At 49.0% G+C, this 23,240-nt stretch overlaps 1 protein-coding gene across 3 annotated transcripts in view; it reads left to right on the forward strand.

The window, feature by feature from the left end:
- LOC118375299 (mediator of RNA polymerase II transcription subunit 13-like) overlaps nt 1-23,240 on the forward strand; it is a 140,566-nt gene that overhangs the window by 115,874 nt on the left and 1,452 nt on the right. For 2 of the 3 annotated variants that reach the window (XM_052457016.1, XM_052457018.1), the window contains exons 16-29: nt 901-1,829; nt 6,933-7,100; nt 8,102-8,325; nt 8,853-9,042; nt 9,275-9,698; nt 9,810-10,020; nt 11,397-11,588; nt 12,498-12,721; nt 13,015-13,157; nt 14,058-14,216; nt 14,925-15,113; nt 15,381-15,532; nt 22,492-22,656; nt 22,975-23,075. In XM_052457016.1, the coding sequence (XP_052312976.1) occupies nt 901-1,829; nt 6,933-7,100; nt 8,102-8,325; nt 8,853-9,042; nt 9,275-9,698; nt 9,810-10,020; nt 11,397-11,588; nt 12,498-12,721; nt 13,015-13,157; nt 14,058-14,216; nt 14,925-15,113; nt 15,381-15,532; nt 22,492-22,656; nt 22,975-23,075 (3,471 nt within the window). Of the gene's footprint in view, nt 1-900; nt 1,830-6,932; nt 7,101-8,101; nt 8,326-8,852; nt 9,043-9,274; nt 9,699-9,809; nt 10,052-11,396; nt 11,589-12,497; nt 12,722-13,014; nt 13,158-14,057; nt 14,217-14,924; nt 15,114-15,380; nt 15,533-22,491; nt 22,657-22,974; nt 23,076-23,240 lie in introns of those variants that run through there. The other variant, XM_052457019.1, reaches the window with a different exon arrangement.

A 23,240-nucleotide genomic window follows, 5' to 3' on the forward strand; every position in this document is an offset into this window, starting at 1 on the left:
CAATCGCACTCCACACTGCCCTTTCCCACCTGTGAGAATGCTGTTTATTGACTACAGCTCAGCATTCAACACCATGGTGCCCACAAAGCTCATCAGGACCCTGGGACTGAACACCTCCCTCTGCAACTGGATCCTGGACTTCCTGAATGGCCCCCCCAGGTGGTAAGGGAAGGCAACAACACATCTGCCACGCTGATCCTCAACACTGGGGCCCCTCAGGGGTGCGTGCTTAGTCCACTCCTGTACTCCCTGTTCACCCACGACTGCGTGGCCAAACACGACTCCAACACCATCATTAAGTTTGCTGACGACACAACAGCGTGATCATCGACAACGATGAGACATCCTATAGGGAGGAGTGGCAATGTGGTACCAGGACAACAACCTCTCCATCAATACAGCTGGCCCATCTAGCGGAAATCACTCCATTCTGTCTTCAGGGCAAGATTAATGAAAGTAAACATCAACCTGACAAATCAAATCAAATCAAATGTATTTATATAGCCCTTCGTACATCAGCTGATATCTCAAAGTGCTGTACAGAAACCCAGCCTAAAACCCCAAACAGCAAGCAATGCAGGTGTAGAAGCATGGTGGCTAGGAAAAACTCTCAGAGAGAGAGAAAGAAAGAGAGAAGGAGACAAAAATATACTATTTTCTCAGAGGGGCTGCTTTAAATTGCAGCGCATTTGCATACCCCGACAGGCAGCCAGTTGTCTCTGCTTGTTTGTTTACCATTCCTCCTTCTGACGGTTGCCTCGTAATGGAGGTTCACTGGAAAGTATTGTTGATTGTTTTGTTATAATATACTGAGCTCTGCTTTGTTGTTGTGTTTTGAATCAAACTCAAAGCATATTGTCCCAACAGGCTGTGTTGTGTCTCCTCTTCTCTCTGTCACAGTAACATCCCCAGTGTGGGCAGTGCCATGGACCAGGACTACAGCCAGAGTTACACACCCCAGACCCATACTCCCTTCATGTCCAACAGTGCCCCCCCCAGCAACAGTGGCACGGGCATCCTGCCCTCACCGGCCACCCCGCGCTTCTCCGCCCCCACACCACGCACTCCCCGTACCCCACGCACCCCCAGAGGGCCCGCCAGTGTCCAGGGCTCGCTTAAGTACGAGAACTCTGACCTCTACTCGCCTGCCTCCACCCCCTCCACCTGTCGACCCATCAACTCAGTGGAGCCAGCCACCGTGCCCTCCATCCCCGAGGCCCACAGCCTCTACGTCACCCTCATCCTCTCGGAGTCCGTCATGAACCTCTTCAAGGACTGCAACTTCGACAGCTGCTGCATCTGCGTGTGCAACATGAACATCAAGGGGGCCGACGTGGGGGTGTACCTGAGCGACCCCACGGGAGAGGCCCAGTACCCCTGCACCTGCGGCTTCAGCGCTGTGGTCAACCGCCGCTATGGCAACGGTTCGGGCCTCTTCCTGGAGGACGAGCTGGACATCATCGGACGCGACTCGGACGTCAGCCGCGAGGCGGAGAAGCGCTTCGAGGCGCTGCGGCAACACTCGCTGGAGAGGACAGGGGGAGGAGGGAGGGGGGAGAGGGTACCAGACGAACTGATCTTACTGCTACAGGACCAGTGCACCAACCCCTTCTCTCCCATGGCTGGGATGGAGCCTGACAGCCTGGCAGCGCGGGGGCCCGGGGGTTGTCCAGTGCCGGCCTGTGTGAGGGTGGAGGAGAGGGACTACCACAGTGACTGCTACATGGCTCTGGAGCACGGCCGCCAGTTCATGGACAACATGTCAGGAGGAAAGGTGGACGAGGCCCTGGTCAAGAGTACTTGTCTACACCACTGGTCCAAACAAAACGGTAAGAAAAGCACCTTTTTGTTGTTCAAACCAACATTCAAGTCTGTGTCTAATAATAAATTGTTCTTCGCATTTGGCCCTGTAGAGCTTAAGTTGGCTAGCATAACTAACCAATATAAACCAGTCTGTTCATTTTCCCTGACAGTTATCAGAATGTTGCTATCTTTTGTGTTGTCAGTGCCCTGTGTGTTCTCTTTCTAACTGTCCTCCCCCTCTCCCCAGTGGTGGACATCAGTGCTCTGTGTGTTCTCTTTCTAACTGTCCTCCCCCTCTCCCCAGTGGTGGACATCAGTGCTCTGTGTGTTCTCTTTCTAACTGTCCTCCCCCTCTCCCCAGCGGTGGACATCAGTGCTCTGTGTGTTCTCTTTCTAACTGTCCTCCCCCTCTCCCCAGTGGTGGACATCAGTGCTCTGTGTGTTCTCTTTCTAACTGTCCTCCCCCTCTCCCCAGTGGTGGACATCAGTGCTCTGTGTGTTCTCTTTCTAACTGTCCTCCCCCTCTCCCCAGTGGTGGACATCAGTGCTCTGTGTGTTCTCTTTCTAACTGTCCTCTCCCCAGTGGTGGACATCAGTGCTCTGTGTGTTGTCTTTCTAACTGTCCTCCCCCTCTCCCCAGTGGTGGACATCAGTGCTCTGTGTGTTCTCTTTCTAACTGTCCTCCCCCTCTCCCCAGTGGTGGACATCAGTGCTCTGTGTGTTCTCTTTCTAACTGTCCTCCCCCTCTCCCCAGTGGTGGACATCAGTGCTCTGTGTGTTCTCTTTCTAACTGTCCTCCCCCTCTCCCCAGTGGTGGACATCAGTGCTCTGTGTGTTCTCTTTCTAACTGTCCTCCCCCTCTCCCCAGTGGTGGACATCAGTGCTCTGTGTGTTCTCTTTCTAACTGTCCTCCCCCTCTCCCCAGCGGTGGACATCAGTGCTCTGTGTGTTCTCTTTCTAACTGTCCTCCCCCTCTCCCCAGTGGTGGACATCAGTGTGTTCTCTTTCTAACTGTCCTCCCCCTCTCCCCAGTGGTGGACATCAGTGCTCTGTGTGTTCTCTTTCTAACTGTCCTCCCCCTCTCCCCAGTGGTGGACATCAGTGCTCTGTGTGTTCTCTTTCTAACTGTCCTCCACCTCTCCCCAGCGGTGTACATCAGTGCTCTGTGTGTTCTCTTTCTAACTGTCCTCCACCTCTCCCCAGCGGTGGACATCAGTGCTCTGTGTGTTCTCTTTCTAACTGTCCTCCCCCTCTCCCCAGTGGTGGACATCAGTGCTCTGTGTGTTCTCTTTCTAACTGTCCTCCACCTCTCCCCAGCGGTGGACATCAGTGTGTTCTCTTTCTAACTGTCCTCCCCCTCTCCCCAGTGGTGGACATCAGTGCTCTGTGTGTTCTCTTTCTAACTGTCCTCCCCCTCTCCCCAGCGGTGGACATCAGTGTGTTCTCTTTCTAACTGTCCTCCCCCTCTCCCCAGTGGTGGACATCAGTGTGTTCTCTTTCTAACTGTCCTCCCCCTCTCCCCAGTGGTGGACATCAGTGCTCTGTGTGTTCTCTTTCTAACTGTCCTCTCCCTCTCCCCAGTGGTGGACATCAGTGCTCTGTGTGTTGTCTTTCTAACTGTCCTCCCCCTCTCCCCAGTGGTGGACATCAGTGCTCTGTGTGTTCTCTTTCTAACTGTCCTCTCCCTCTCCCCAGTGGTGGACATCAGTGCTCAGTGTGTTCTCTTTCTAACTGTCCTCCCCCTCTCCCCAGCGGTGGACATCAGTGTGTTCTCTTTCTAACTGTCCTCCCCCTCTCCCCAGTGGTGGACATCAGTGCTCTGTGTGTTCTCTTTCTAACTGTCCTCTCCCTCTCCCCAGTGGTGGACATCAGTGCTCTGTGTGTTGTCTTTCTAACTGTCCTCCCCCTCTCCCCAGTGGTGGACATCAGTGCTCTGTGTGTTCTCTTTCTAACTGTCCTCTCCCTCTCCCCAGTGGTGGACATCAGTGCTCTGTGTGTTCTCTTTCTAACTGTCCTCCCCCTCTCCCCAGCGGTGGACATCAGTGCTCTGTGTGTTCTCTTTCTAACTGTCCTCCCCCTCTCCCCAGTGGTGGACATCAGTGTGTTCTCTTTCTAACTGTCCTCCCCCTCTCCCCAGTGGTGGACATCAGTGCTCTGTGTGTTCTCTTTCTAACTGTCCTCCCCCTCTCCCCAGTGGTGGACATCAGTGCTCTGTGTGTTCTCTTTCTAACTGTCCTCCACCTCTCCCCAGCGGTGTACATCAGTGCTCTGTGTGTTCTCTTTCTAACTGTCCTCCACCTCTCCCCAGCGGTGGACATCAGTGCTCTGTGTGTTCTCTTTCTAACTGTCCTCCCCTCTCCCCAGTGGTGGACATCAGTGCTCTGTGTGTTCTCTTTCTAACTGTCCTCCACCTCTCCCCAGCGGTGGACATCAGTGTGTTCTCTTTCTAACTGTCCTCCCCTCTCCCCAGTGGTGGACATCAGTGCTCTGTGTGTTCTCTTTCTAACTGTCCTCCCCCTCTCCCCAGCGGTGGACATCAGTGTGTTCTCTTTCTAACTGTCCTCCCCCTCTCCCCAGTGGTGGACATCAGTGTGTTCTCTTTCTAACTGTCCTCCCCCTCTCCCCAGTGGTGGACATCAGTGCTCTGTGTGTTCTCTTTCTAACTGTCCTCTCCCTCTCCCCAGTGGTGGACATCAGTGCTCTGTGTGTTGTCTTTCTAACTGTCCTCCCCCTCTCCCCAGTGGTGGACATCAGTGCTCTGTGTGTTCTCTTTCTAACTGTCCTCTCCCTCTCCCCAGTGGTGGACATCAGTGCTCAGTGTGTTCTCTTTCTAACTGTCCTCCCCCTCTCCCCAGCGGTGGACATCAGTGTGTTCTCTTTCTAACTGTCCTCCCCCTCTCCCCAGTGGTGGACATCAGTGCTCTGTGTGTTCTCTTTCTAACTGTCCTCTCCCTCTCCCCAGTGGTGGACATCAGTGCTCTGTGTGTTGTCTTTCTAACTGTCCTCCCCCTCTCCCCAGTGGTGGACATCAGTGCTCTGTGTGTTCTCTTTCTAACTGTCCTCTCCCTCTCCCCAGTGGTGGACATCAGTGCTCAGTGTGTTCTCTTTCTAACTGTCCTCCCCCTCTCCCCAGCGGTGGACATCAGTGTGTTCTCTTTCTAACTGTCCTCCCCCTCTCCCCAGCGGTGGACATCAGTGCTCTGTGTGTTCTCTTTCTAACTGTCCTCCCCCTCTCCCCAGTGGTGGACATCAGTGCTCTGTGTGTTCTCTTTCTAACTGTCCTCCCCCTCTCCCCAGTGGTGGACATCAGTGCTCTGTGTGTTCTCTTTCTAACTGTCCTCCCCCTCTCCCCAGTGGTGGACATCAGTGCTCTGTGTGTTGTCTTTCTAACTGTCCTCCCCCTCTCCCCAGTGGTGGACATCAGTGCTCTGTGTGTTCTCTTTCTAACTGTCCTCCCCCTCTCCCCAGTGGTGGACATCAGTGCTCTGTGTGTTCTCTTTCTAACTGTCCTCCACCTCTCCCCAGCGGTGGACATCAGTGTGTTCTCTTTCTAACTGTCCTCCCCCTCTCCCCAGTGGTGGACATCAGTGCTCTGTGTGTTCTCTTTCTAACTGTCCTCCCCCTCTCCCCAGTGGTGGACATCAGTGTGTTCTCTTTCTAACTGTCCTCCCCCTCTCCCCAGCGGTGGACATCAGTGTGTTCTCTTTCTAACTGTCCTCCCCCTCTCCCCAGTGGTGGACATCAGTGTGTTCTCTTTCTAACTGTCCTCCCCCTCTCCCCAGTGGTGGACATCAGTGCTCTGTGTGTTCTCTTTCTAACTGTCCTCCCCCTCTCCCCAGTGGTGTACATCAGTGCTCTGTGTGTTGTCTTTCTAACTGTCCTCCCCCTCTCCCCAGCGGTGGACATCAGTGCTCTGTGTGTTGTCTTTCTAACTGTCCTCCCCCTCTCCCCAGTGGTGGACATCAGTGCTCTGTGTGTTGTCTTTCTAACTGTCCTCCCCCTCTCCCCAGTGGTGGACATCAGTGCTCTGTGTGTTGTCTTTCTAACTGTCCTCCCCCTCTCCCCAGTGGTGGACATCAGTGCTCTGTGTGTTCTCTTTCTAACTGTCCTCCCCCTCTCCCCAGTGGTGGACATCAGTGTGTTCTCTTTCTAAATGTCCTCCCCCTCTCCCCAGTGGTGGACATCAGTGCTCTGTGTGTTCTCTTTCTAACTGTCCTCCCCCTCTCCCCAGTGGTGGACATCAGTGCTCTGTGTGTTCTCTTTCTAACTGTCCTCCCCCTCTCCCCAGTGGTGGACATCAGTGCTCTGTGTGTTCTCTTTCTAACTGTCCTCCCCCTCTCCCCAGTGGTGGACATCAGTGCTCTGTGTGTTCTCTTTCTAACTGTCCTCTCCCTCTCCCCAGTGGTGGACATCAGTGCTCTGTGTGTTGTCTTTCTAACTGTCCTCCCCCTCTCCCCAGTGGTGGACATCAGTGCTCTGTGTGTTCTCTTTCTAACTGTCCTCCCCCTCTCCCCAGTGGTGGACATCAGTGCTCTGTGTGTTCTCTTTCTAACTGTCCTCCCCCTCTCCCCAGTGGTGGACATCAGTGCCCTGTGTGTTCTCTTTCTAACTGTCCTCCACCTCTCCCCAGCGGTGGACATCAGTGTGTTCTCTTTCTAACTGTCCTCCCCCTCTCCCCAGTGGTGGACATCAGTGTGTTCTCTTTCTAACTGTCCTCCCCCTCTCCCCAGTGGTGGACATCAGTGCTCTGTGTGTTCTCTTTCTAACTGTCCTCCCCCTCTCCCCAGTGGTGGACATCAGTGCTCTGTGTGTTCTCTTTCTAACTGTCCTCCCCCTCTCCCCAGTGGTGGAAATCAGTGCTCTGTGTGTTCTCTTTCTAACTGTCCTCCCCCTCTCCCCAGTGGTGGACATCAGTGCTCTGTGTGTTCTCTTTCTAACTGTCCTCCCCCTCTCCCCAGTGGTGGACATCAGTGCTCTGTGTGTTCTCTTTCTAACTGTCCTCCCCCTCTCCCCAGTGGTGGACATCAGTGCTCTGTGTGTTCTCTTTCTAACTGTCCTCCCCCTCTCCCCAGTGGTGGACATCAGTGCTCTGTGTGTTCTCTTTCTAACTGTCCTCCCCCTCTCCCCAGCGGTGGACATCAGTGCTCTGTGCTCTCAGGACGTGTTGCGGGTGCTGCTCTCCCTCCAGCCTGTACTCCAGGATGCCATCCAGAAGAAGAGGACAGTGCGCTCCTGGGGCGTTCAGGGACCCCTCACCTGGCAGCAGTTCCACAAGATGGCGGGACGGGGCTCCTACGGTAAGCCACCAGGGAAAAATACTCCAAGAGCCACTGGCTTACACAGGCAGATGCGACGTAGTCTGTGTTTGCAGACAGATCAGTAGTTATCTCAGTCACACTGCTGTAGTCCAGATGTCAGCTCAGTGGGAAGCTGCCACTGCTGTTGTGATGGGTTCACTTTGGGCTCTCAAGCCTTCTCTGTGAATGTGACAGGTGGCAGTGCTACCTTGTTTAAAGCCCTAATCTAGTGTCCTTTTCACCTCATTTAACACCTGATTTACATCTCAATAGGTGTTCCAGGTAGGTCATGACATGGCACAAGTGGGGGGTGGGGGTCGGGCGGGTGGACGTTTCCTCTTTTGTTCTCTATTGCTCCTCTACCATCAGACCAACTCCTTGAAGTTTGCAGTTGTGTCTAAAATAACACTATTTTGCTAAAAAAAAATTTTTTGACCCTTTAGTGTGTCTGCTTTACTGTTTTATATTGATTTATTTCACCTTAATAACCAGGTAGGCCAGTTGAGAACAATTTAAAATTGCGACCGGGCCAAGATAAAGCAAATCAGGGTGCCTAAAACAAACAACATACAGAGTTACACATAAACAAACGTACAGTCAATAACAAATAACAAAACGTAAAATGTCTATGTATTTATACTTGAGATATCACTTTTCGATAGAATTGTTTTTATTTTTATCGCTGGAGGAGGACTAAGTACTTAATCCCTCTCCTCTCCTCTCCCTCTTCTCCCTCTCCTCTCCTTTCTCCTCTCCTCTCCTCTCCTCTCCTCTCTTCTCCCTCTCCTCTCCTCTCCTCTCCTCTCCTCTCCTCTCCTCTCCTCTCCTCTCCTCTCCTCTCCTCTCCTCTCCTCTCTTCTCCCTCTCCTTTCCTCTCCTCTCTTCCCCCTCTTCTCCCTCTCCTCTCCTCTCTTTTCCCTCTCCTCTCTTCTCCCTCTCCTCTCCTTTCCTCCCCTCTTTTCTCCCTCTCCTCCCTTCTCCCCCCTCCTTCCCGCCATCAGGCACAGATGAGTCTCCAGAGCCCCTGCCCATCCCTACCTTCCTGGTGGGTTATGAGTATGACTTTGTGGTGCTGTCGCCCTTTGGCCTGCCCTACTGGGAGAAGCTGCTGCTGGACCCCTTTGGCTCCCACAGGGACGTGGGCTACCTGGTGGTCTGTCCCGACAATGAGGCCCTGCTCCAGGGGGCTAAGAGCTTCTTCAGGGACCTCACCGCCGTCTACGAGGTAAGGCTGGAGAACGTCAACAACTGTCCATTTATCATGCAAGAGAGGCATTTTGGACAGCTGAAGCAACCACCTTTTTGGAGTTGCCTGGTCCCAGATCTTGTGTTTTTCATGACAATGACCCATTGGAGTTGACCATAGCAGTTAGGGGTTAAGAGCATATGACCATAAGTGCAAGAATGCTCAAATAGATTGGGGACCAGGCTAGGGTTGGGGTCAGATGCGTTTTAATTTTGGATATGAAACATTTACAAATTCCTATTTTTTTTTTTTAAAAAAAGGTCACTTTTCAATTCTTTAATGAAATAGAATTGACCCAGACCTTACTAGACGCTTACTGACTTGCCTAGTTAAATAAAAAAACATACTAGACGCTTCCAACACAGCCTACTGTAAAAAAAAAAAAGATCTGTCTACTCCATTTCCTTACCATTCCTTATTGCCTCGACATCAAGTCACTCAGTCATTCCTGTGCTGTTGTCTAACTATATTAATCCAGTCCTCCTCTCCCTCCATGTTCCCTGCAGTCATGTCGTCTGGGCCAGCACCAGCCAATCTCAAAAGGTCACCCGGACGGCATCGTGAGAGTGGGCGGATCGGCTGCTAAGAAGCTAGCGGAGCAGCCCGTCAGCGATTGGTTCATCAAGGCTGCCAGCAGCAACAGCGATGCCTTCGCCAAACTCAAGCTCTATGCGCAAGTCTGCCGCCACGACCTCGGTAGGTTCCAAAGACGACACAGGTGGGGATCTGGTCGGGCTCAGGCCTTTCTGTACCCCCCATGCCCATATACCCAAGGATTTAGAAGATCAAAAAGCCTATTTTTGGTTTCTAAAAGGATCTTGTTTTTCTAAAAGGTTTGTTGTAGCGGATGATGACTAAAGTGTAATCCTTGTTCATTTAGATGGCTTATAAATGAAGATTTTCTCTGTGCTCCTGTCTCTCCCATCAGCTCCATACCTCGCCGCACAGCCTTTAGACAGCTCCCTCCTCACACAGCCCACACCCCCTCCTGCCACCAACCAATGCTCATCCACACAATCCTCTGGCTCCTCCTCCACCACCTCTGCTTGCCCCCAAAACTCAGCGACCCCCTCCCTCCCCAACAACAACAGCAGCAGCGTGCCTAGTAACAACACCGGTGTAGCCAACAGTGCCAACAGCACAGCGTCGTCAGGGAGCCAGCCCAGCAGCGGGCTGCAGTCTGCCAAGCCCAGCTCCTTCCCTCCCTTTGGGACCATGAGCATGCAGAACCAGGGCCAGGGTGGTGGCACCCAGGGAGGGCAGCTGGGCCAACAGGCTGGAGCCCAGAACGCAGGCCTCACCGGGGTGGACTCAGCCAGCCAGGCCCAGTCACCCACTGAACCCCTTGAGAGGTAGGTACAACACCGGGCCTGAATTCACTCATGTACACACACACACACAGTGCCCGGAGCGAAACCCCATTCCTTGTCCTAACTCCCTCTCTCTCTTGTCCTCCTCTCCAGCACCATGGAGCGAGAGAAGGTGGGTGTGCCGACGGATGGAGAATCTCATGCCATAACGTACCCCCCGGCCATCGTGGTGTACATCGTGGACCCCTTCACCTATGAGGAGCCTGAGGCGGGGTCCAGTGTGTGGACCCTGGGCCTGCTGCGCTGCCACCTGGAGATGCTCCAGTTCCTCCCACCACACATCCGCAACTCTGTCTCTGTACAGGTAACCTCAACACAACTCTGTCTCTGTACAGGTAACCTCAACACAACTCTGTCTCTGTACAGGTAACCTCAACACAACTCTGTCTCTGTACAGGTAACCTCAACACAACTCTGTCTCTGTACAGGTCGTCTCAACACAACTCTGTCTCTGTACAGGTCATCTCAACACAACTCTGTCTCTGTACAGGTAACCTCAACACAACTCTGTCTCTGTACAGGTCGTCTCAACACAACTCTGTCTCTGTACAGGTCATCTCAACACAACTCTGTCTCTGTACAGGTCATCTCAACACAACTCTGTCTCTGTACAGGTAACCTCAACACAACTCTGTCTCTGTACAGGTAACCTCAACACAACTCTGTCTCTGTACAGGTAACCTCAACACAACTCTGTCTCTGTACAGGTCATCTCAACACAACTCTGTCTCTGTACAGGTCATCTCAACACAACTCTGTCTCTCTACAGGTCATCTCAACACAACTCTGTCTCTGTACAGGTCATCTCAACACAACTCTGTCTCTGTACAGGTCATCTCAACACAACTCTGTCTCTGTACAGGTCGTCTCAACACAACTCTGTCTCTCTACAGGTCATCTCAACACAACTCTGTCTCTCTACAGGTCATCTCAACACAACTCTGTCTCTCTACAGGTCATCTCAACACAACTCTGTCTCTGTACAGGTCATCTCAACACAACTCTGTCTCTCTACAGGTCATCTCAACACAACTCTGTCTCTCTACAGGTCATCTCAACACAACTCTGTCTCTGTACAGGTCATCTCAACACAACTCTGTCTCTCTACAGGTCATCTCAACACAACTCTGTCTCTCTACAGGTCATCTCAACACAACTCTGTCTCTCTACAGGTCATCTCAACACAACTCTGTCTCTCTACAGGTCATCTCAACACAACTCTGTCTCTCTACAGGTCATCTCAACACAACTCTGTCTCTCTACAGGTCATCTCAACACAACTCTGTCTCTCTACAGGTCATCTCAACACAACTCTGTCTCTGTACAGGTCATCTCAACACAACTCTGTCTCTCTACAGGTCATCTCAACACAACTCTGTCTCTGTACAGGTCATCTCAACACAACTCTGTCTCTCTACAGGTCATCTCAACACAACTCTGTCTCTGTACAGGTCATCTCGACACAAGTCTCGCATGTGTGTGTTGATGAAAGAATGTTTGGTGGCAATGTTAGAATGTGTATGTTTATTTAGAATAAAATGTTTCACAAATAGTTGATAAGACTTTGTTTTAGGGCAAAATATGTCAGACAGGACAATCGGTACAAGAGAAGACAGAACGTAGATGTAGTTTTGTTAAAGTTGTATGTTGACCGATTGGTTTCCACCTCTCCCCTCTCAGATCATCCCGTGCCAGTACCTGCTCCAGCCGGTGAGGAGCGAGGAGCGTCATATCTACGCTCAGCACCTCAAGTCCCTGGCCTTCTCAGTGTTCTCCCAGTGCAGGCGACCCCTCCCCAGATCCACCAACGTCAAGTCGCTGACTGGCTTCGGCCCCGGCCTGGCCATCAACACCACACTGAAGAGCCCAGAGGTAAACAAACATGACATGAGCCTAACTAACATTATCCCAACTTTAACTTAACTAACATTATGCTGCTTCTACACCGGGGGGGGTCCTAAGTGTCTGCTGTTTTGAATCATTGATTGGTTTAGGGCTGGGAAACCAGATGTGTGTGTTATGGGAGAACAATGATGAATGAAATGCCAGGGAAACTGTAAACCGGCAGACACTACCTCCCCTGAGGACCAGGATTGCTGATCCCTGTCATAGCCTGACCCTCCCCTCTGCTCCTCAGCCCTACTCTGGCCGTGTGTGGTGTGCCAGCAAGAGAACGATAGCAAGGGAGAGAGGAAAGGAGCATTGAGATGGAGAAAGTGTTACACTAACCCCCTTAGTCCTGGAACAAGACCGGGGGATCTTATAACCCTCTTCCTTCTCTCCAGTTTTCTTTCCATTATCTGCTTGGCTAGCTTCCGTAGACCTCCCTAAGGGGTTCCAGACTACAGGTTTAGACAGGGAGAGGCCCCAGACTGCCACCCAATCCTATTTAACTTTCCCAGGCCAGCCAGCCACTACATTACATTTACCCTGTACACAGTGGAGTGGGGACTAGAGCAGGAGCTGAGCTACTTAGCTAGCTGGATAAATGGTATCTCTGTAGTGACACTGGTAGAATGTTGGCTGTCGACTAACCAACCCAGTGACTCTTGTACATACAATGTCTTTCTAGTCCTAGAGTAGACAGACAGATATAGTCCTGGGTTGTGTTCTGTAGGGCACAATGTACCTAACTGTGTTGCAATGGTAAACAAAAACATATTCATCGTTATTGGACATAAGTAGGTAGCCGTCTCCCAGTAAAAAAAAATATCCTTACTGAACATGACCCTCGTCTAACCCCTAACCTTTGACCCCCCTCTCTCTCTCTCTACCCAACAGAGACCAGAGTGTTTACGGCTCTACACGCCTCCCTTCATCCTGGCCCCCACCAAGGACAAGCAGACTGAGCTGGGGGAGACGTTCGGGGAGGCCTCTCAGAAGTACAACGTGCTGTTTGTGGGCTACTGCCTGTCCCACGACCAGCGCTGGCTCCTGGCCACCTGCACCGACCTGTACGGAGAGCTGCTGGAGACCTGCATCATCAGCATTGACGTGCCCAACAGGTGGGACCACATCATCCTCACCACTTCTACCACCATCTAGTCAGAAAACCTCAAGCAGAGCATTGCAAATGTATTTTGCAGCGAGTATTTTCTTTTGGAAAACAATGTTTGTTGTGGGTTGTGATGATGAAAACAATGATGAAAACAATGTGTAGCCTTGAAGTATAGTGATTATTGCAAGATCAACAATCTACACGTTACCTTCAACCTGGCAACTCCTTGGTGATTTGTAGTTATGAGTGTAGTGTTAAATGTTTTCAGTGTGACGGTATGTGGGTGTTTTGTTCTGACAGAGCGCGGAGGAAAAAGGGCTCTGCCCGGAGGTCGGGCCTGCAGAAGCTGTGGGATTGGTGCTTGGGGCTGGTGCAGATGACATCTGTGCCATGGAGGGTGGTGATAGGTCGCTTGGGCCGAATGGGACATGGCGAGTTGAGAGGTGAGGAGGACAACAGTCAACCAGCAGTTTAGGATCTAGCCCTCTATAATCTCAATGGGGTACTTAGGATCTAGCCCTCTTTAATCTCAATGGGGTACTTATGATCTTGCCCTCTATAATCTCAATGGGGTATTTAGGATCCAGCCCTCTATAATCTCAATGGGGTACTTAGGATCTAGCCCTCTTTAATCTCAATGGGGTACTTATGATCTAGCCCTCTATAATCTCAGTGGGGTATTTAGGATCTAGCCCTCTTTAATCTCAATGGGGTATTTAGGATTGAGCCCTCTTTAATCTCAATGGGGTACTTAGGATCTAGCCCTCTATAATCTCAATGGGGTACTTAGGATCTAGCCCTCTATAATCTCAATGGGGTATTTAGGATCTAGCCCTCTATAATCTCAATGGGGTACTTAAAATCGAGCCCTAATTCATCTCAATGGGGTATTTAGGATCTAGCCCTCTATAATCTCAATGAGGTACTTAGGATCGAGCCCTATTTAATCTCAATGGGGTACTGAGGTTCTAGCCCTCTTTAATCTCAATGGGGTAGTTATGATCTAGCCCTCTATAATCTCAATGGGGTACTTAGGATCTAGCCCTCTTTAATCTCAATGGGGTACTTAGGATCTAGCCCTCTATAATCTCAATGGGGTACTTAGGATCTAGCCCTCTTTAATCTCAATGGGGTACTTAGGATCTAGCCCTCTTTAATCTCAATGGGGTACTTTGCTGTTTTACACTCATCTTGTTTTACTCATTCTTTTCAATCTCCTCTATAAAACATTATTGTTAGTGAAAGAATAGTGGTGTCCTCAGAGGTGCTTTGCTATTTTACATTTATCTTGTCTTACTCATTGAATAATTATTCTCTTTCTTCCCTCTCTCCCTCCTTTCCAGACTGGAGTATTCTGCTGAGCAGGAGGAACCTGCAGTCTCTAAGTCGGCGTCTCAAGGAGATGTGTCGAATGTGTGGCATCTCTGCCTCCGACACTCCCAGCATCCTTAGCGCCTGTCTGGTCGCCATGGAGCCACAGTGCTCTTTTGTCATCATGCCAGGTACGATGTCCTCCTGCCTGCGTGTGTGTGTGTGTGTGTGTGTGTGTGTGTGTGTGTGTGTGTGTGTGTGTGTGTGTGTGTGTGTGTGTGTGTGTGTGTGTGTGTGTGTGTGTGTGTGTGTGTGTGTGTGTGTGTGTGTGTGTGTGTGTGTGTGTGTGTACTTGCATCTGATGGATGGTGGCAGCCTGTTATAATGCATGTCGCTCCTTGTCGTTATCAGATTGATAGTTTTGAGGACACTGCTTCTCTCAGTCATAAACCACTAGTTCTCAGGCTCCATTGATTTCTGTGTGATGTGATGGAGCTCTAGATCAATGGGTTTATTTTGGGGAGTGATTGGCACGGACACTTTGACACTGTCAGTGTATAATATGGGTCTACTGCTGTATATGGGGAGGGGCTGGACGGGTCCCTCCAGACCGGTGACCCAGACATTGTGGGTTGTACTCAACAGATAATCATTATAATCTGTGACTAGAGCGCTGGACTAATTAATAATGGCCAGTTGGAAGATGGTTGCTTTTATTGGCACCACTTACATTTTTGCTGCATCAATTAAATGGTGTTACTAATTCATTCACAGATTAATGGATGATAGCTATAGCAGATGTCAACAGTTTTAATTTGTGTGTATACTGTCTGCATTCAATGTCGATTCAATGAAGATGAACGTACTGTATTATTGACCTGTCTCCTCTCTCTCTCCAGACTCTGTGTCTACAGGCTCAGTGTTCGGCCGCAGCACCACTCTGAACATGCAGACGTCCCAGCTGAGTACTCCCCAGGACACGTCCTGCACCCACATCCTGGTGTTCCCCACTTCAGCCTTCGTCCAAGTGGCCAGCTCCAACTACACTACTGACACCAACATAGACATCGCCTTCAACCCTATCCCCGGTGAGTCACAATGCTTTTCCCTCTGGCCTCACCTCTCAACTCTCACCTTTGACCTCAATTCATCTGTTTTATTGGAAGGCTTCTACTGCAACTTGTGTTGTCTTATCTCTCTTGAAAATAATTGATTGAGACCATTGGAAATAGTTTTTTGCGCTATTCAAGTTCTCAACTCTGTCTTGTTGTTTTTTCTTCATATGGATCTCTATCTCTCCATTTTACCTCAGAGTATATTAAATATAGTCTCTATCTCGCTTCCCTTCTGTCTAGATGGGTCGGACGCCATCGGGATCTTTGACCTGCTGGATCAGGAGAACGAGCTGGTGGACCCTGACATCATCAACATCCTGCCCTCCTCACCCACCACCTCACCCGTACACTCCCCCGGCGGCCACTACCACCAGGGGGGAGACGGCAGCAAGGTAGGCCCACCACAACACATCTCATCTGTGTAGAGACTCTAGTAGTTGTACAGACTTTATAGAAGTAAAGAAATAATGTAAATTTAAGATTAACACAAAGTAATTTATACTGAACAAAAATATAAATGCAACATGTTGGTCCCATGTTTCATGAGCTGAAATAAAAGATCCCAGAAATGTTCCATACGCACAAAAAGCTTATTTCTCTAAAATCTTGTGCCCAAATCTGTTTACATCCCTGTTAGTTAGCGTTTCTCCTTTGCCAAGATAATCCACACACCAGACAGGTGTAGCATTTCAAGAATCTGATTAAACAGCACGATCATTACACAGATGCACCCTGTGCTGGGGACAATAAAAGGCCACTCTAAAATGTGCAGTTTTCTCACACAATACAATGTCACAGATGTCTCAAGTTTTGAGGAAGCGTGCAATTGGCATGCTGACTACAGAATGTCCACCAGAGCTGTTGACAGGTAAATTATTGTTAATTTCTCTACCATAAGCTGCCTCCAACGTCGTTTTCGAAAATTTAGCAAAAAGTCCAACTGGCCTCACAACTGGAGACCACCGCGTAACTACGCCAGCCCAGGACCTCCACATCCGGCTTCTTCACCTGCAGGGTCGTTTGAGACCAGCAACCTGGACGGCTGATGAAACTGTGGGTTTGCACAAACGGTTAGAAATGGTCTCAGGGAAGCTCATCTGCGTGCTCGTCATCCTCACCAGTGTCTTGACCTGACTACAGTTTGGCATCGTAATCAACTAGAGTGGGAAAATGCTAATCTTCGATGGCCACTGGCATGCTGGAGACGTGTGCTCTTCACAGATGAATCCCAGTTTCAAATGTACCGGCCCTCGTGTGGGGGAGCAGTTTACTGATGTCAACGTTGTGAACAGAGTGCCCCATGGTGGCGGTAGGGTTATGGTATGGGCAGGCATAAGCTACAGTCAACAAACACAATTAAATTTTATCTATGGTAATTTGAATGCACAGAGATACCGTGACAAGATCCTAAGGCCCATTGTCATGTCATTGTCATTGTCATGCCATTCATATGCCGCCATCACCTCATGTTTCAGCATGATAATGCACCGCTTATCATGTTTCAGGTAAGACCCAAATGCAGACTGTGTTGAAGTAACAATGTTTATTACAGCAACAGGGGCGGGCAAACAACAGGTCAAGGCAGGCAGGGGTCGGTAATCCAGAGTAGTGGGGCAAATGTACAGGACTGCAGGCAGTGTCAGGTCAGGCAGAGGTCGGTAATCCAGAGTAGTGGGGCAAATGTACAGGACTGCAGGCAGTGTCAGGTCAGGCAGAGGTCGGTAATCCAGAGTAGTGGGGCAAATGTACAGGACTGCAGGCAGTGTCAGGTCAGGCAGAGGTCGGTAATCCAGAGTAGTGGGGCAAATGTACAGGACTGCAGGCAGTGTCAGGTCAGGCAGAGGTCGGTAATCCAGAGTAGTGGGGCAAATGTACAGGACTGCAGGCAGTGTCAGGTCAGGCAGAGGTCGGTAATCCAGAGTAGTGGGGCAAATGTACAGGACTGCAGGCAGTGTCAGGTCAGGCAGAGGTCGGTAATCCAGAGTAGTGGGGCAAATGTACAGGACTGCAGGCAGTGTCAGGTCAGGCAGAGGTCGGTAATCCAGAGTAGGGGCAAAGGTACAGGATGGCAAGCAGGCTCAGGTTCAGGGGCAGGCAGAGTGGTCAGGCAGGCAGGGCTCAGAGTCAGGACAGGCAAGGGTCAAAACCAGGAGCGAAAGAAAACGAGAGACTGGGAAAAGCAGGAGCTGAGACAAAACGCTGGTTGATTTGACAAACAAGACGAACTGGCACAGACAAACAGAGAACACAGGTCTAAGTACCCAGGGGATAATGGGGAAGATGGGTGACACCTGGAGGGGGTGACACTGCCTCCTGTCGCAAGGATCTGTACACATTTCCTGGAAGCAGAAAATTTCCCAGTTTTTCCATGGCCTGCATACTCAGACATATCACCCATTGAGCATATGTGGGATGCTCTGGATCGATGTGTACGACTGCATGTTCCAGTTCCTGCCAATATCTAGCAACTTCGCACAGCCATTGAAACGGAGTGGGACAACTTTCCACAGGCCACAATCAACAGCCTGATTAACCCAATGTGAAGGAGATGTGTTGCCCTGCATGAGGCAAATGGTGTTCACACCAAATACTGACAGTTTTTCTGATCCACGCCCCTACTTTTTTTAAAGGTATCTGTGACCAACATATCTGTATTCCCAGTCATGTAAAATCCATAGATTAAGGCCTATTGAATTTATTTCAATTGACTGATTTTCTTATAGGAACTCGAACTCATGAATTGTTGCATGTTGCGTTTATATTTTTGTTCAGTGTAGTAAAGTCGATTTGGCTTGGGATAAATGGTTGGATTGACAATGCTAGTGTTACTTAGTATTGAGGAGTTGATCTGTTTTGTATGAAAAAGCAATAGCCTTGTACAGTGTACATCAGGGCTATTCAACTATATTATTTTGGGGGCCAGATGTAAAAAAGGTTCATTGCAGGGAGGTCAGACATTTTCCAGATGCGATTATTCTGTATAAACCTGCAACGCACAACCACCAATAAATAACTTTTCCTAAAATGAAATGTTGACAAAAGTAATTAGGAAAGTGGAGGCCAGGCCGCTCAACCAACGTGAATTGAGATGCAACCAAAAGATGTGATGGTCATTGTAAAGGAAAAGGTGCAACACTCGCTGATCATTTTTTTGTTTTTGTTAAGCAACTATTAAACACTTCTTAAGAATAATTAGGTCATTTTAAAATCATCTGAAAACAAAGCATCTCAATAAATAACACAAGTATGTGGACACCTGCTCGGCATTAATATAAAGTTTGTCCCATTTTTGCTGCTATAACAGCCTCCACTCTTCTGGGAAGGCTTTCCACTAGATGTTGGCACAATGCTGAGGGACTTACATCCATTCAGCCACAAGAGCATTAGTGAGGTCGGGCACTGATGTTGGGCGATTAGGCCTGGCTCGCAGTAGGCTTTCTAATGGATCCCTAATGTTTTCTATGGGATTGAGGTCAGGGCTCTGTACAGGCTAGTCAAGTTCTTCCACACTGATCTCGATCTCAACAAACCATTTCTGTATGGACTTCAATTTGTCAATTGTCATGCTGAAACAGTAAAGGGCCTTTCCCAAACTGTTGCCACAAAGTTGGAAGCACAGAATTGTCTAGAATGTAATTGTATGCTGTCACGTTAAGATTTCCCGTTACTGGAACTAAGGGGACGAGCCCGAACCATAAAAAACAGCCCCAGACCATTATGCCTCCTCCACCATACTTTACAGTTGACACTATGTATTTGGCCAGGTAGCCCAGATTTGTCCATCGGAGTGCCAGATGGTGAAGCGTGATTCATCAGTCCAGAGAACGCGTTTCCACTGCTCCAGTGTTTAGTGGTGGCGAGCTTTACAAATCAAATCAAAATGTAAATGTCACATGCACCGTGAAATGCTTACTTACAAGCCCTTTACCAACATTGCAGTTCAAGAAATAGTTAAAATATTTACTAAATAAACTAAAGTTTAAAAAAATCAATCAATGGGTAACACAAGAAATCTATATAACAATAACAAGGGGGTACCGGTACCGCGTCAATGTGCGGGAAAAAAGGTTCATCGAGGTAATTTGTAAAGTGACTATGCATAGATAATAAAGAGTGAGTGGCAGCAGTGTAAAAACAAAGGGGGGGGGCCAATGTAAATAGTCCAGGTGGCCATTTGATTAGTTGTTCAGCAGTCTTATGGCTTGGGGGTAGAAGATGTTAATGAGCCTTTTGGTCCTAGACTTGGCACTCCGGTACCGCTTTCCGTGAGGTAGCAGAGAGAATAACAGTCTATGACTTGAGTGATTGGATTCTTTGACAATTTTCTGGGCCTTCCTCTGACACCGCCTAGTATATAGGTCCTGGGTGTCAGGAAGTTTGGCCCCAGTGATGCAGCGCCTTACGGTCAGATGCCGAAAAGTTGAAATACCAGGTGGTAACTGTTGAACTTTTTGAGGATCTGGGGACCCATATGTTGAGGATCAGCATGGCAGATGTGTTCAGCCTACCCTTACCACCTGGGGGCAGCCCGTCAGGAAGTCCAGGATCCAGTTGCAGAGAGAGGTGTTTAGTCCCAGGGCCTTAGGTTAGTGATGACCTTTGTAGGCACTATGGTGTTGAACGCTGAGCTGTCGTCAATGAACAGCATTCTCACATAGGTGTTCCTTTTGTCCAGCTGGGAAAGGGCAGTGTGGAGTGTGTTTGAGATTGCGTCAACTGTGGATCTGTTGGGGCGGTATGGGAATTGGAGTGGGTCTAGGGTTTCTGGCATGATGGTGTTGATGTGAGCCATGACCATCTTTTCAAATCCTTTCATGGCTACTGATGTGAGTGCTTCGGGCGGTAATCATTTTGGCAGGTTACCTTCGCTATCTTGGGCACAGGGCCTATGGTGGTCTGTTTGAAACATGTAGGTATTACAGACTTGGCCAGGGAGAGGTTGAAATGTCAGTGAAGACACTTGCCAGTTGGTCAGCGCATGCTTTGAGTACACATCCTGGTAATCCGTCTGGCCCAGTGGCTTTGTGAATGTTGACCTGTTTAAAGGTCTTGCTCACATCGGCTATGGAGAGCTTGATCACACAGTTGTCCGGAACAGCTGGTGCTCTCATGCATGCTTCAGTGTTGCTTGCCTCAAAGCGAGCATAAAAGGCATTTAGTTTGTCTAGTAGGCTCACGTCACTGGGCAGCTCGCAGCTGGTTTTCCCTTTGCAGTCCATAATAGTTTTCAAGCCCTGCCACATCCGACGAGAATCAGAGCCGTTGTAGTAGGATTCAATCTTAGTCCTGTATTTAAACTTTGCCTGTTTGATGGTTTGTCTGAGGGCATAGCAGGATTTCTTATAAGCGTCCGGATTAGTGTCCCACTCCTTGAATGCGGAAGCTTTAGCCTTTAGCTTGGTGCTGATGTTGCCTATAATCCATGGCTTCTGGTTGGGATATGTACGTATGGCCACTGTGGGGACGACGTAGTCGATGCACTTATTGATGAAGCTGATGACTGAGGTGGTATACTCCTCAATGCCATTGGATGAATCCCGGGAAAATATTCCAGTCTGTGCTAGCAAAACAGTCCTGTAGCTTAGCATTTGCGTCATCTGACCACTTCTGTATTGAGGAAGTCACTGGTACTTCCTGCTTTATAATTTGTTTGTAAGCCGAAATCAGGAGGAAAGAATTAAGTTCATATTTGCCAAATGGAGGACGATGGAGAGCTTTGTATGTGTCTCTGTGTGGAGTAAAGGTGGTAGGTTTGCCTGCATTAAAGGCCCCGGCCACTAGGCGCTCCGCTTCTGGATGAGCATTTTCTTGTTTGCTTATGGCCTTATAGAGTTGGTTGAGTGCAGTATAAGTGCCAGCAGTTTGTGGTGGTAAATAGACGGCTACTAATAATATAGATGTAAACTCTCTTGGTAGATAGTGTGGTCGACAGCTTATCATAAGGTACTCTAACCTCAAAAACTTGAGACTTCTTTAATATATATTAGACTTCACGCACCAGCAGTTATTGACAAATAGAGTTACAGAAGTTACAAAGAGTTTTAAAAATGTGGGGGAAAAACGAACAAAATAGCAAAGTTGGTTAGAAACATGTAAAACGACAGCCATCCCCTCCGCGCCAGCCATCACACTCCAGCTGACAATTGGCATTCCGCATGGTGAACCTAGGCTTATATGCGGCTGCTCGGCCATGGAAACTCATTTCGTGAAGCTAACAGACTTGTTGGTGAGGTGGCATCCTATCACGTTGAAAGTCACTGAGCTCTTCAGTACAGGCCATTCTACTGCCAATGTTTGTCTATGGAGATTGCATGACTGTGTGCTCAGTTTTATACACCTGTCAGCAATGAGTGTGGCTGAAATAGACAAATCCACTCATTTGAATGTGTGTCCACAAGATTGTAGTATATGTCATATCAGGTAATGCCAAATTCCAGTCTAAAATAAGTATATTTGGAATTCATTCCCCTCAGTCTATTAAGGCACAAGGTGAGACCCAAATGCAGATACAGGAGGCAGATGGTTGGAGTCTTTCAATTTTTATTAATCCAAAGGGGTAGGCAAGAGAATGGTCGTGGACAGGCAAAAAGGTCAAACCCAGATCAGAGTCCAGGAGGTACAGAGTGGCAGACAGGCTCATTGTCAAGGCAGGCAGAATGGTCAGGCAGGCGGGTACAAATTCCAGAAACAGGCAAGTGTCAAAACTGGGAGGACTAGAAAAATAAGAATGCAAAAGTCAGGAGAACGGGAAAACCACTGGTTGACTTGGAAACATACAAGACGAACTGGCACAGAGAGACACAGGGATTAATACACTGGGGAAAACAAGTGACACCTGGAGGGGGTGGAGACAATAATGAGGACATGTGAAACAGATCAGCGCGTGACACAGTCATTCGGTGTGTTTTTGTCACACTCTCTTCTAAGGAGTCCTTGTGGGTATCAGAGAGGGAAACAGAAGTCACTTATGAGTTCCTTAGAGTCGTAGCTTTCAGGAAAGTAGTCATAATATTTTAGTTTAAACTGTTCAAATGCTCGAGCCAAATTCATATGAAGAAAATATTATCAACATGCCATATACGCGCTGAAAACCGATAGGAACCACACTAGACAACCACCATAGTTATTGTCATTTTGGCACTGAACATCAGATTTTGGCACTGAACATCAGATTTTGGCACTGAACATCAGATTTTGGCAGGGATTGTTTTCCAGATTTGATTAATGTTCAGGATTTTTCAAAGGGCCAGTGTAAATGAATAAACGGTACGGATCTAGCCTGTGGGCCACCAGTTGTATAGCCCTGTTGTACATTATAACAAGCCAGAGACTAACTCCTCCTCCCTTCCAGGGCCAGAGTACGGATCGGATGGAATCCCATGATGAAGCGCCTAACATCCTGCAGCAGCCCCTGGCCCTGGGCTACTTTGTGTCCACAGCCAAAGCCGGCGCACTGCCTGACTGGTTCTGGTCAGCCTGCCCTCAAGCTCAGAACCAGTGTCCTCTTTTCCTCAAGGTATACCTGTCAGACAACCTCTGCCAGCCCTCACTCCTGCGTTATTATATGTATTCTGATTTTATGCTAGCTAGTACTTATTAATGGTCCTTTTTTAAAAGGATTGTTTTCTACTGATAGGAGTTGACAGACTAAAGCCTGCAGTTGGCATATCAAACACTCAGAGTTAATTGAAACATCCTTTTCTTTAGACCTGTATTAATATTCACTTGCTCAGAATATCAGCGATTGACTGACATTTGCTCTGATATTACTGTGTGAATGGCTTAACTAGGCCTGTCACTGACTCCCTGTGTGTGTTGTATTGTCGATGCTCAGGCCTCTCTGCACCTCCACGTGTCTTCAGTGCAATCAGATGAACTGCTGCACAGCAAACACTCCCATCCCCTTGACTCCAATCAGACCTCGGACGTACTCAGGTAAACACACACCCACACACACTCTGCAGTCACACACAATCTGCAGCCACACACACACACACACACACACACACACACACACACACACACACACACACACACACACACACACACACACACACACACACACACACACACACACACACACACACACACACACACACA

Source organism: Oncorhynchus keta, chromosome 11 (assembly GCF_023373465.1).
Source record: "Oncorhynchus keta strain PuntledgeMale-10-30-2019 chromosome 11, Oket_V2, whole genome shotgun sequence".
In the NCBI taxonomy this organism is placed as follows: Eukaryota; Metazoa; Chordata; class Actinopteri; order Salmoniformes; family Salmonidae; genus Oncorhynchus; species Oncorhynchus keta.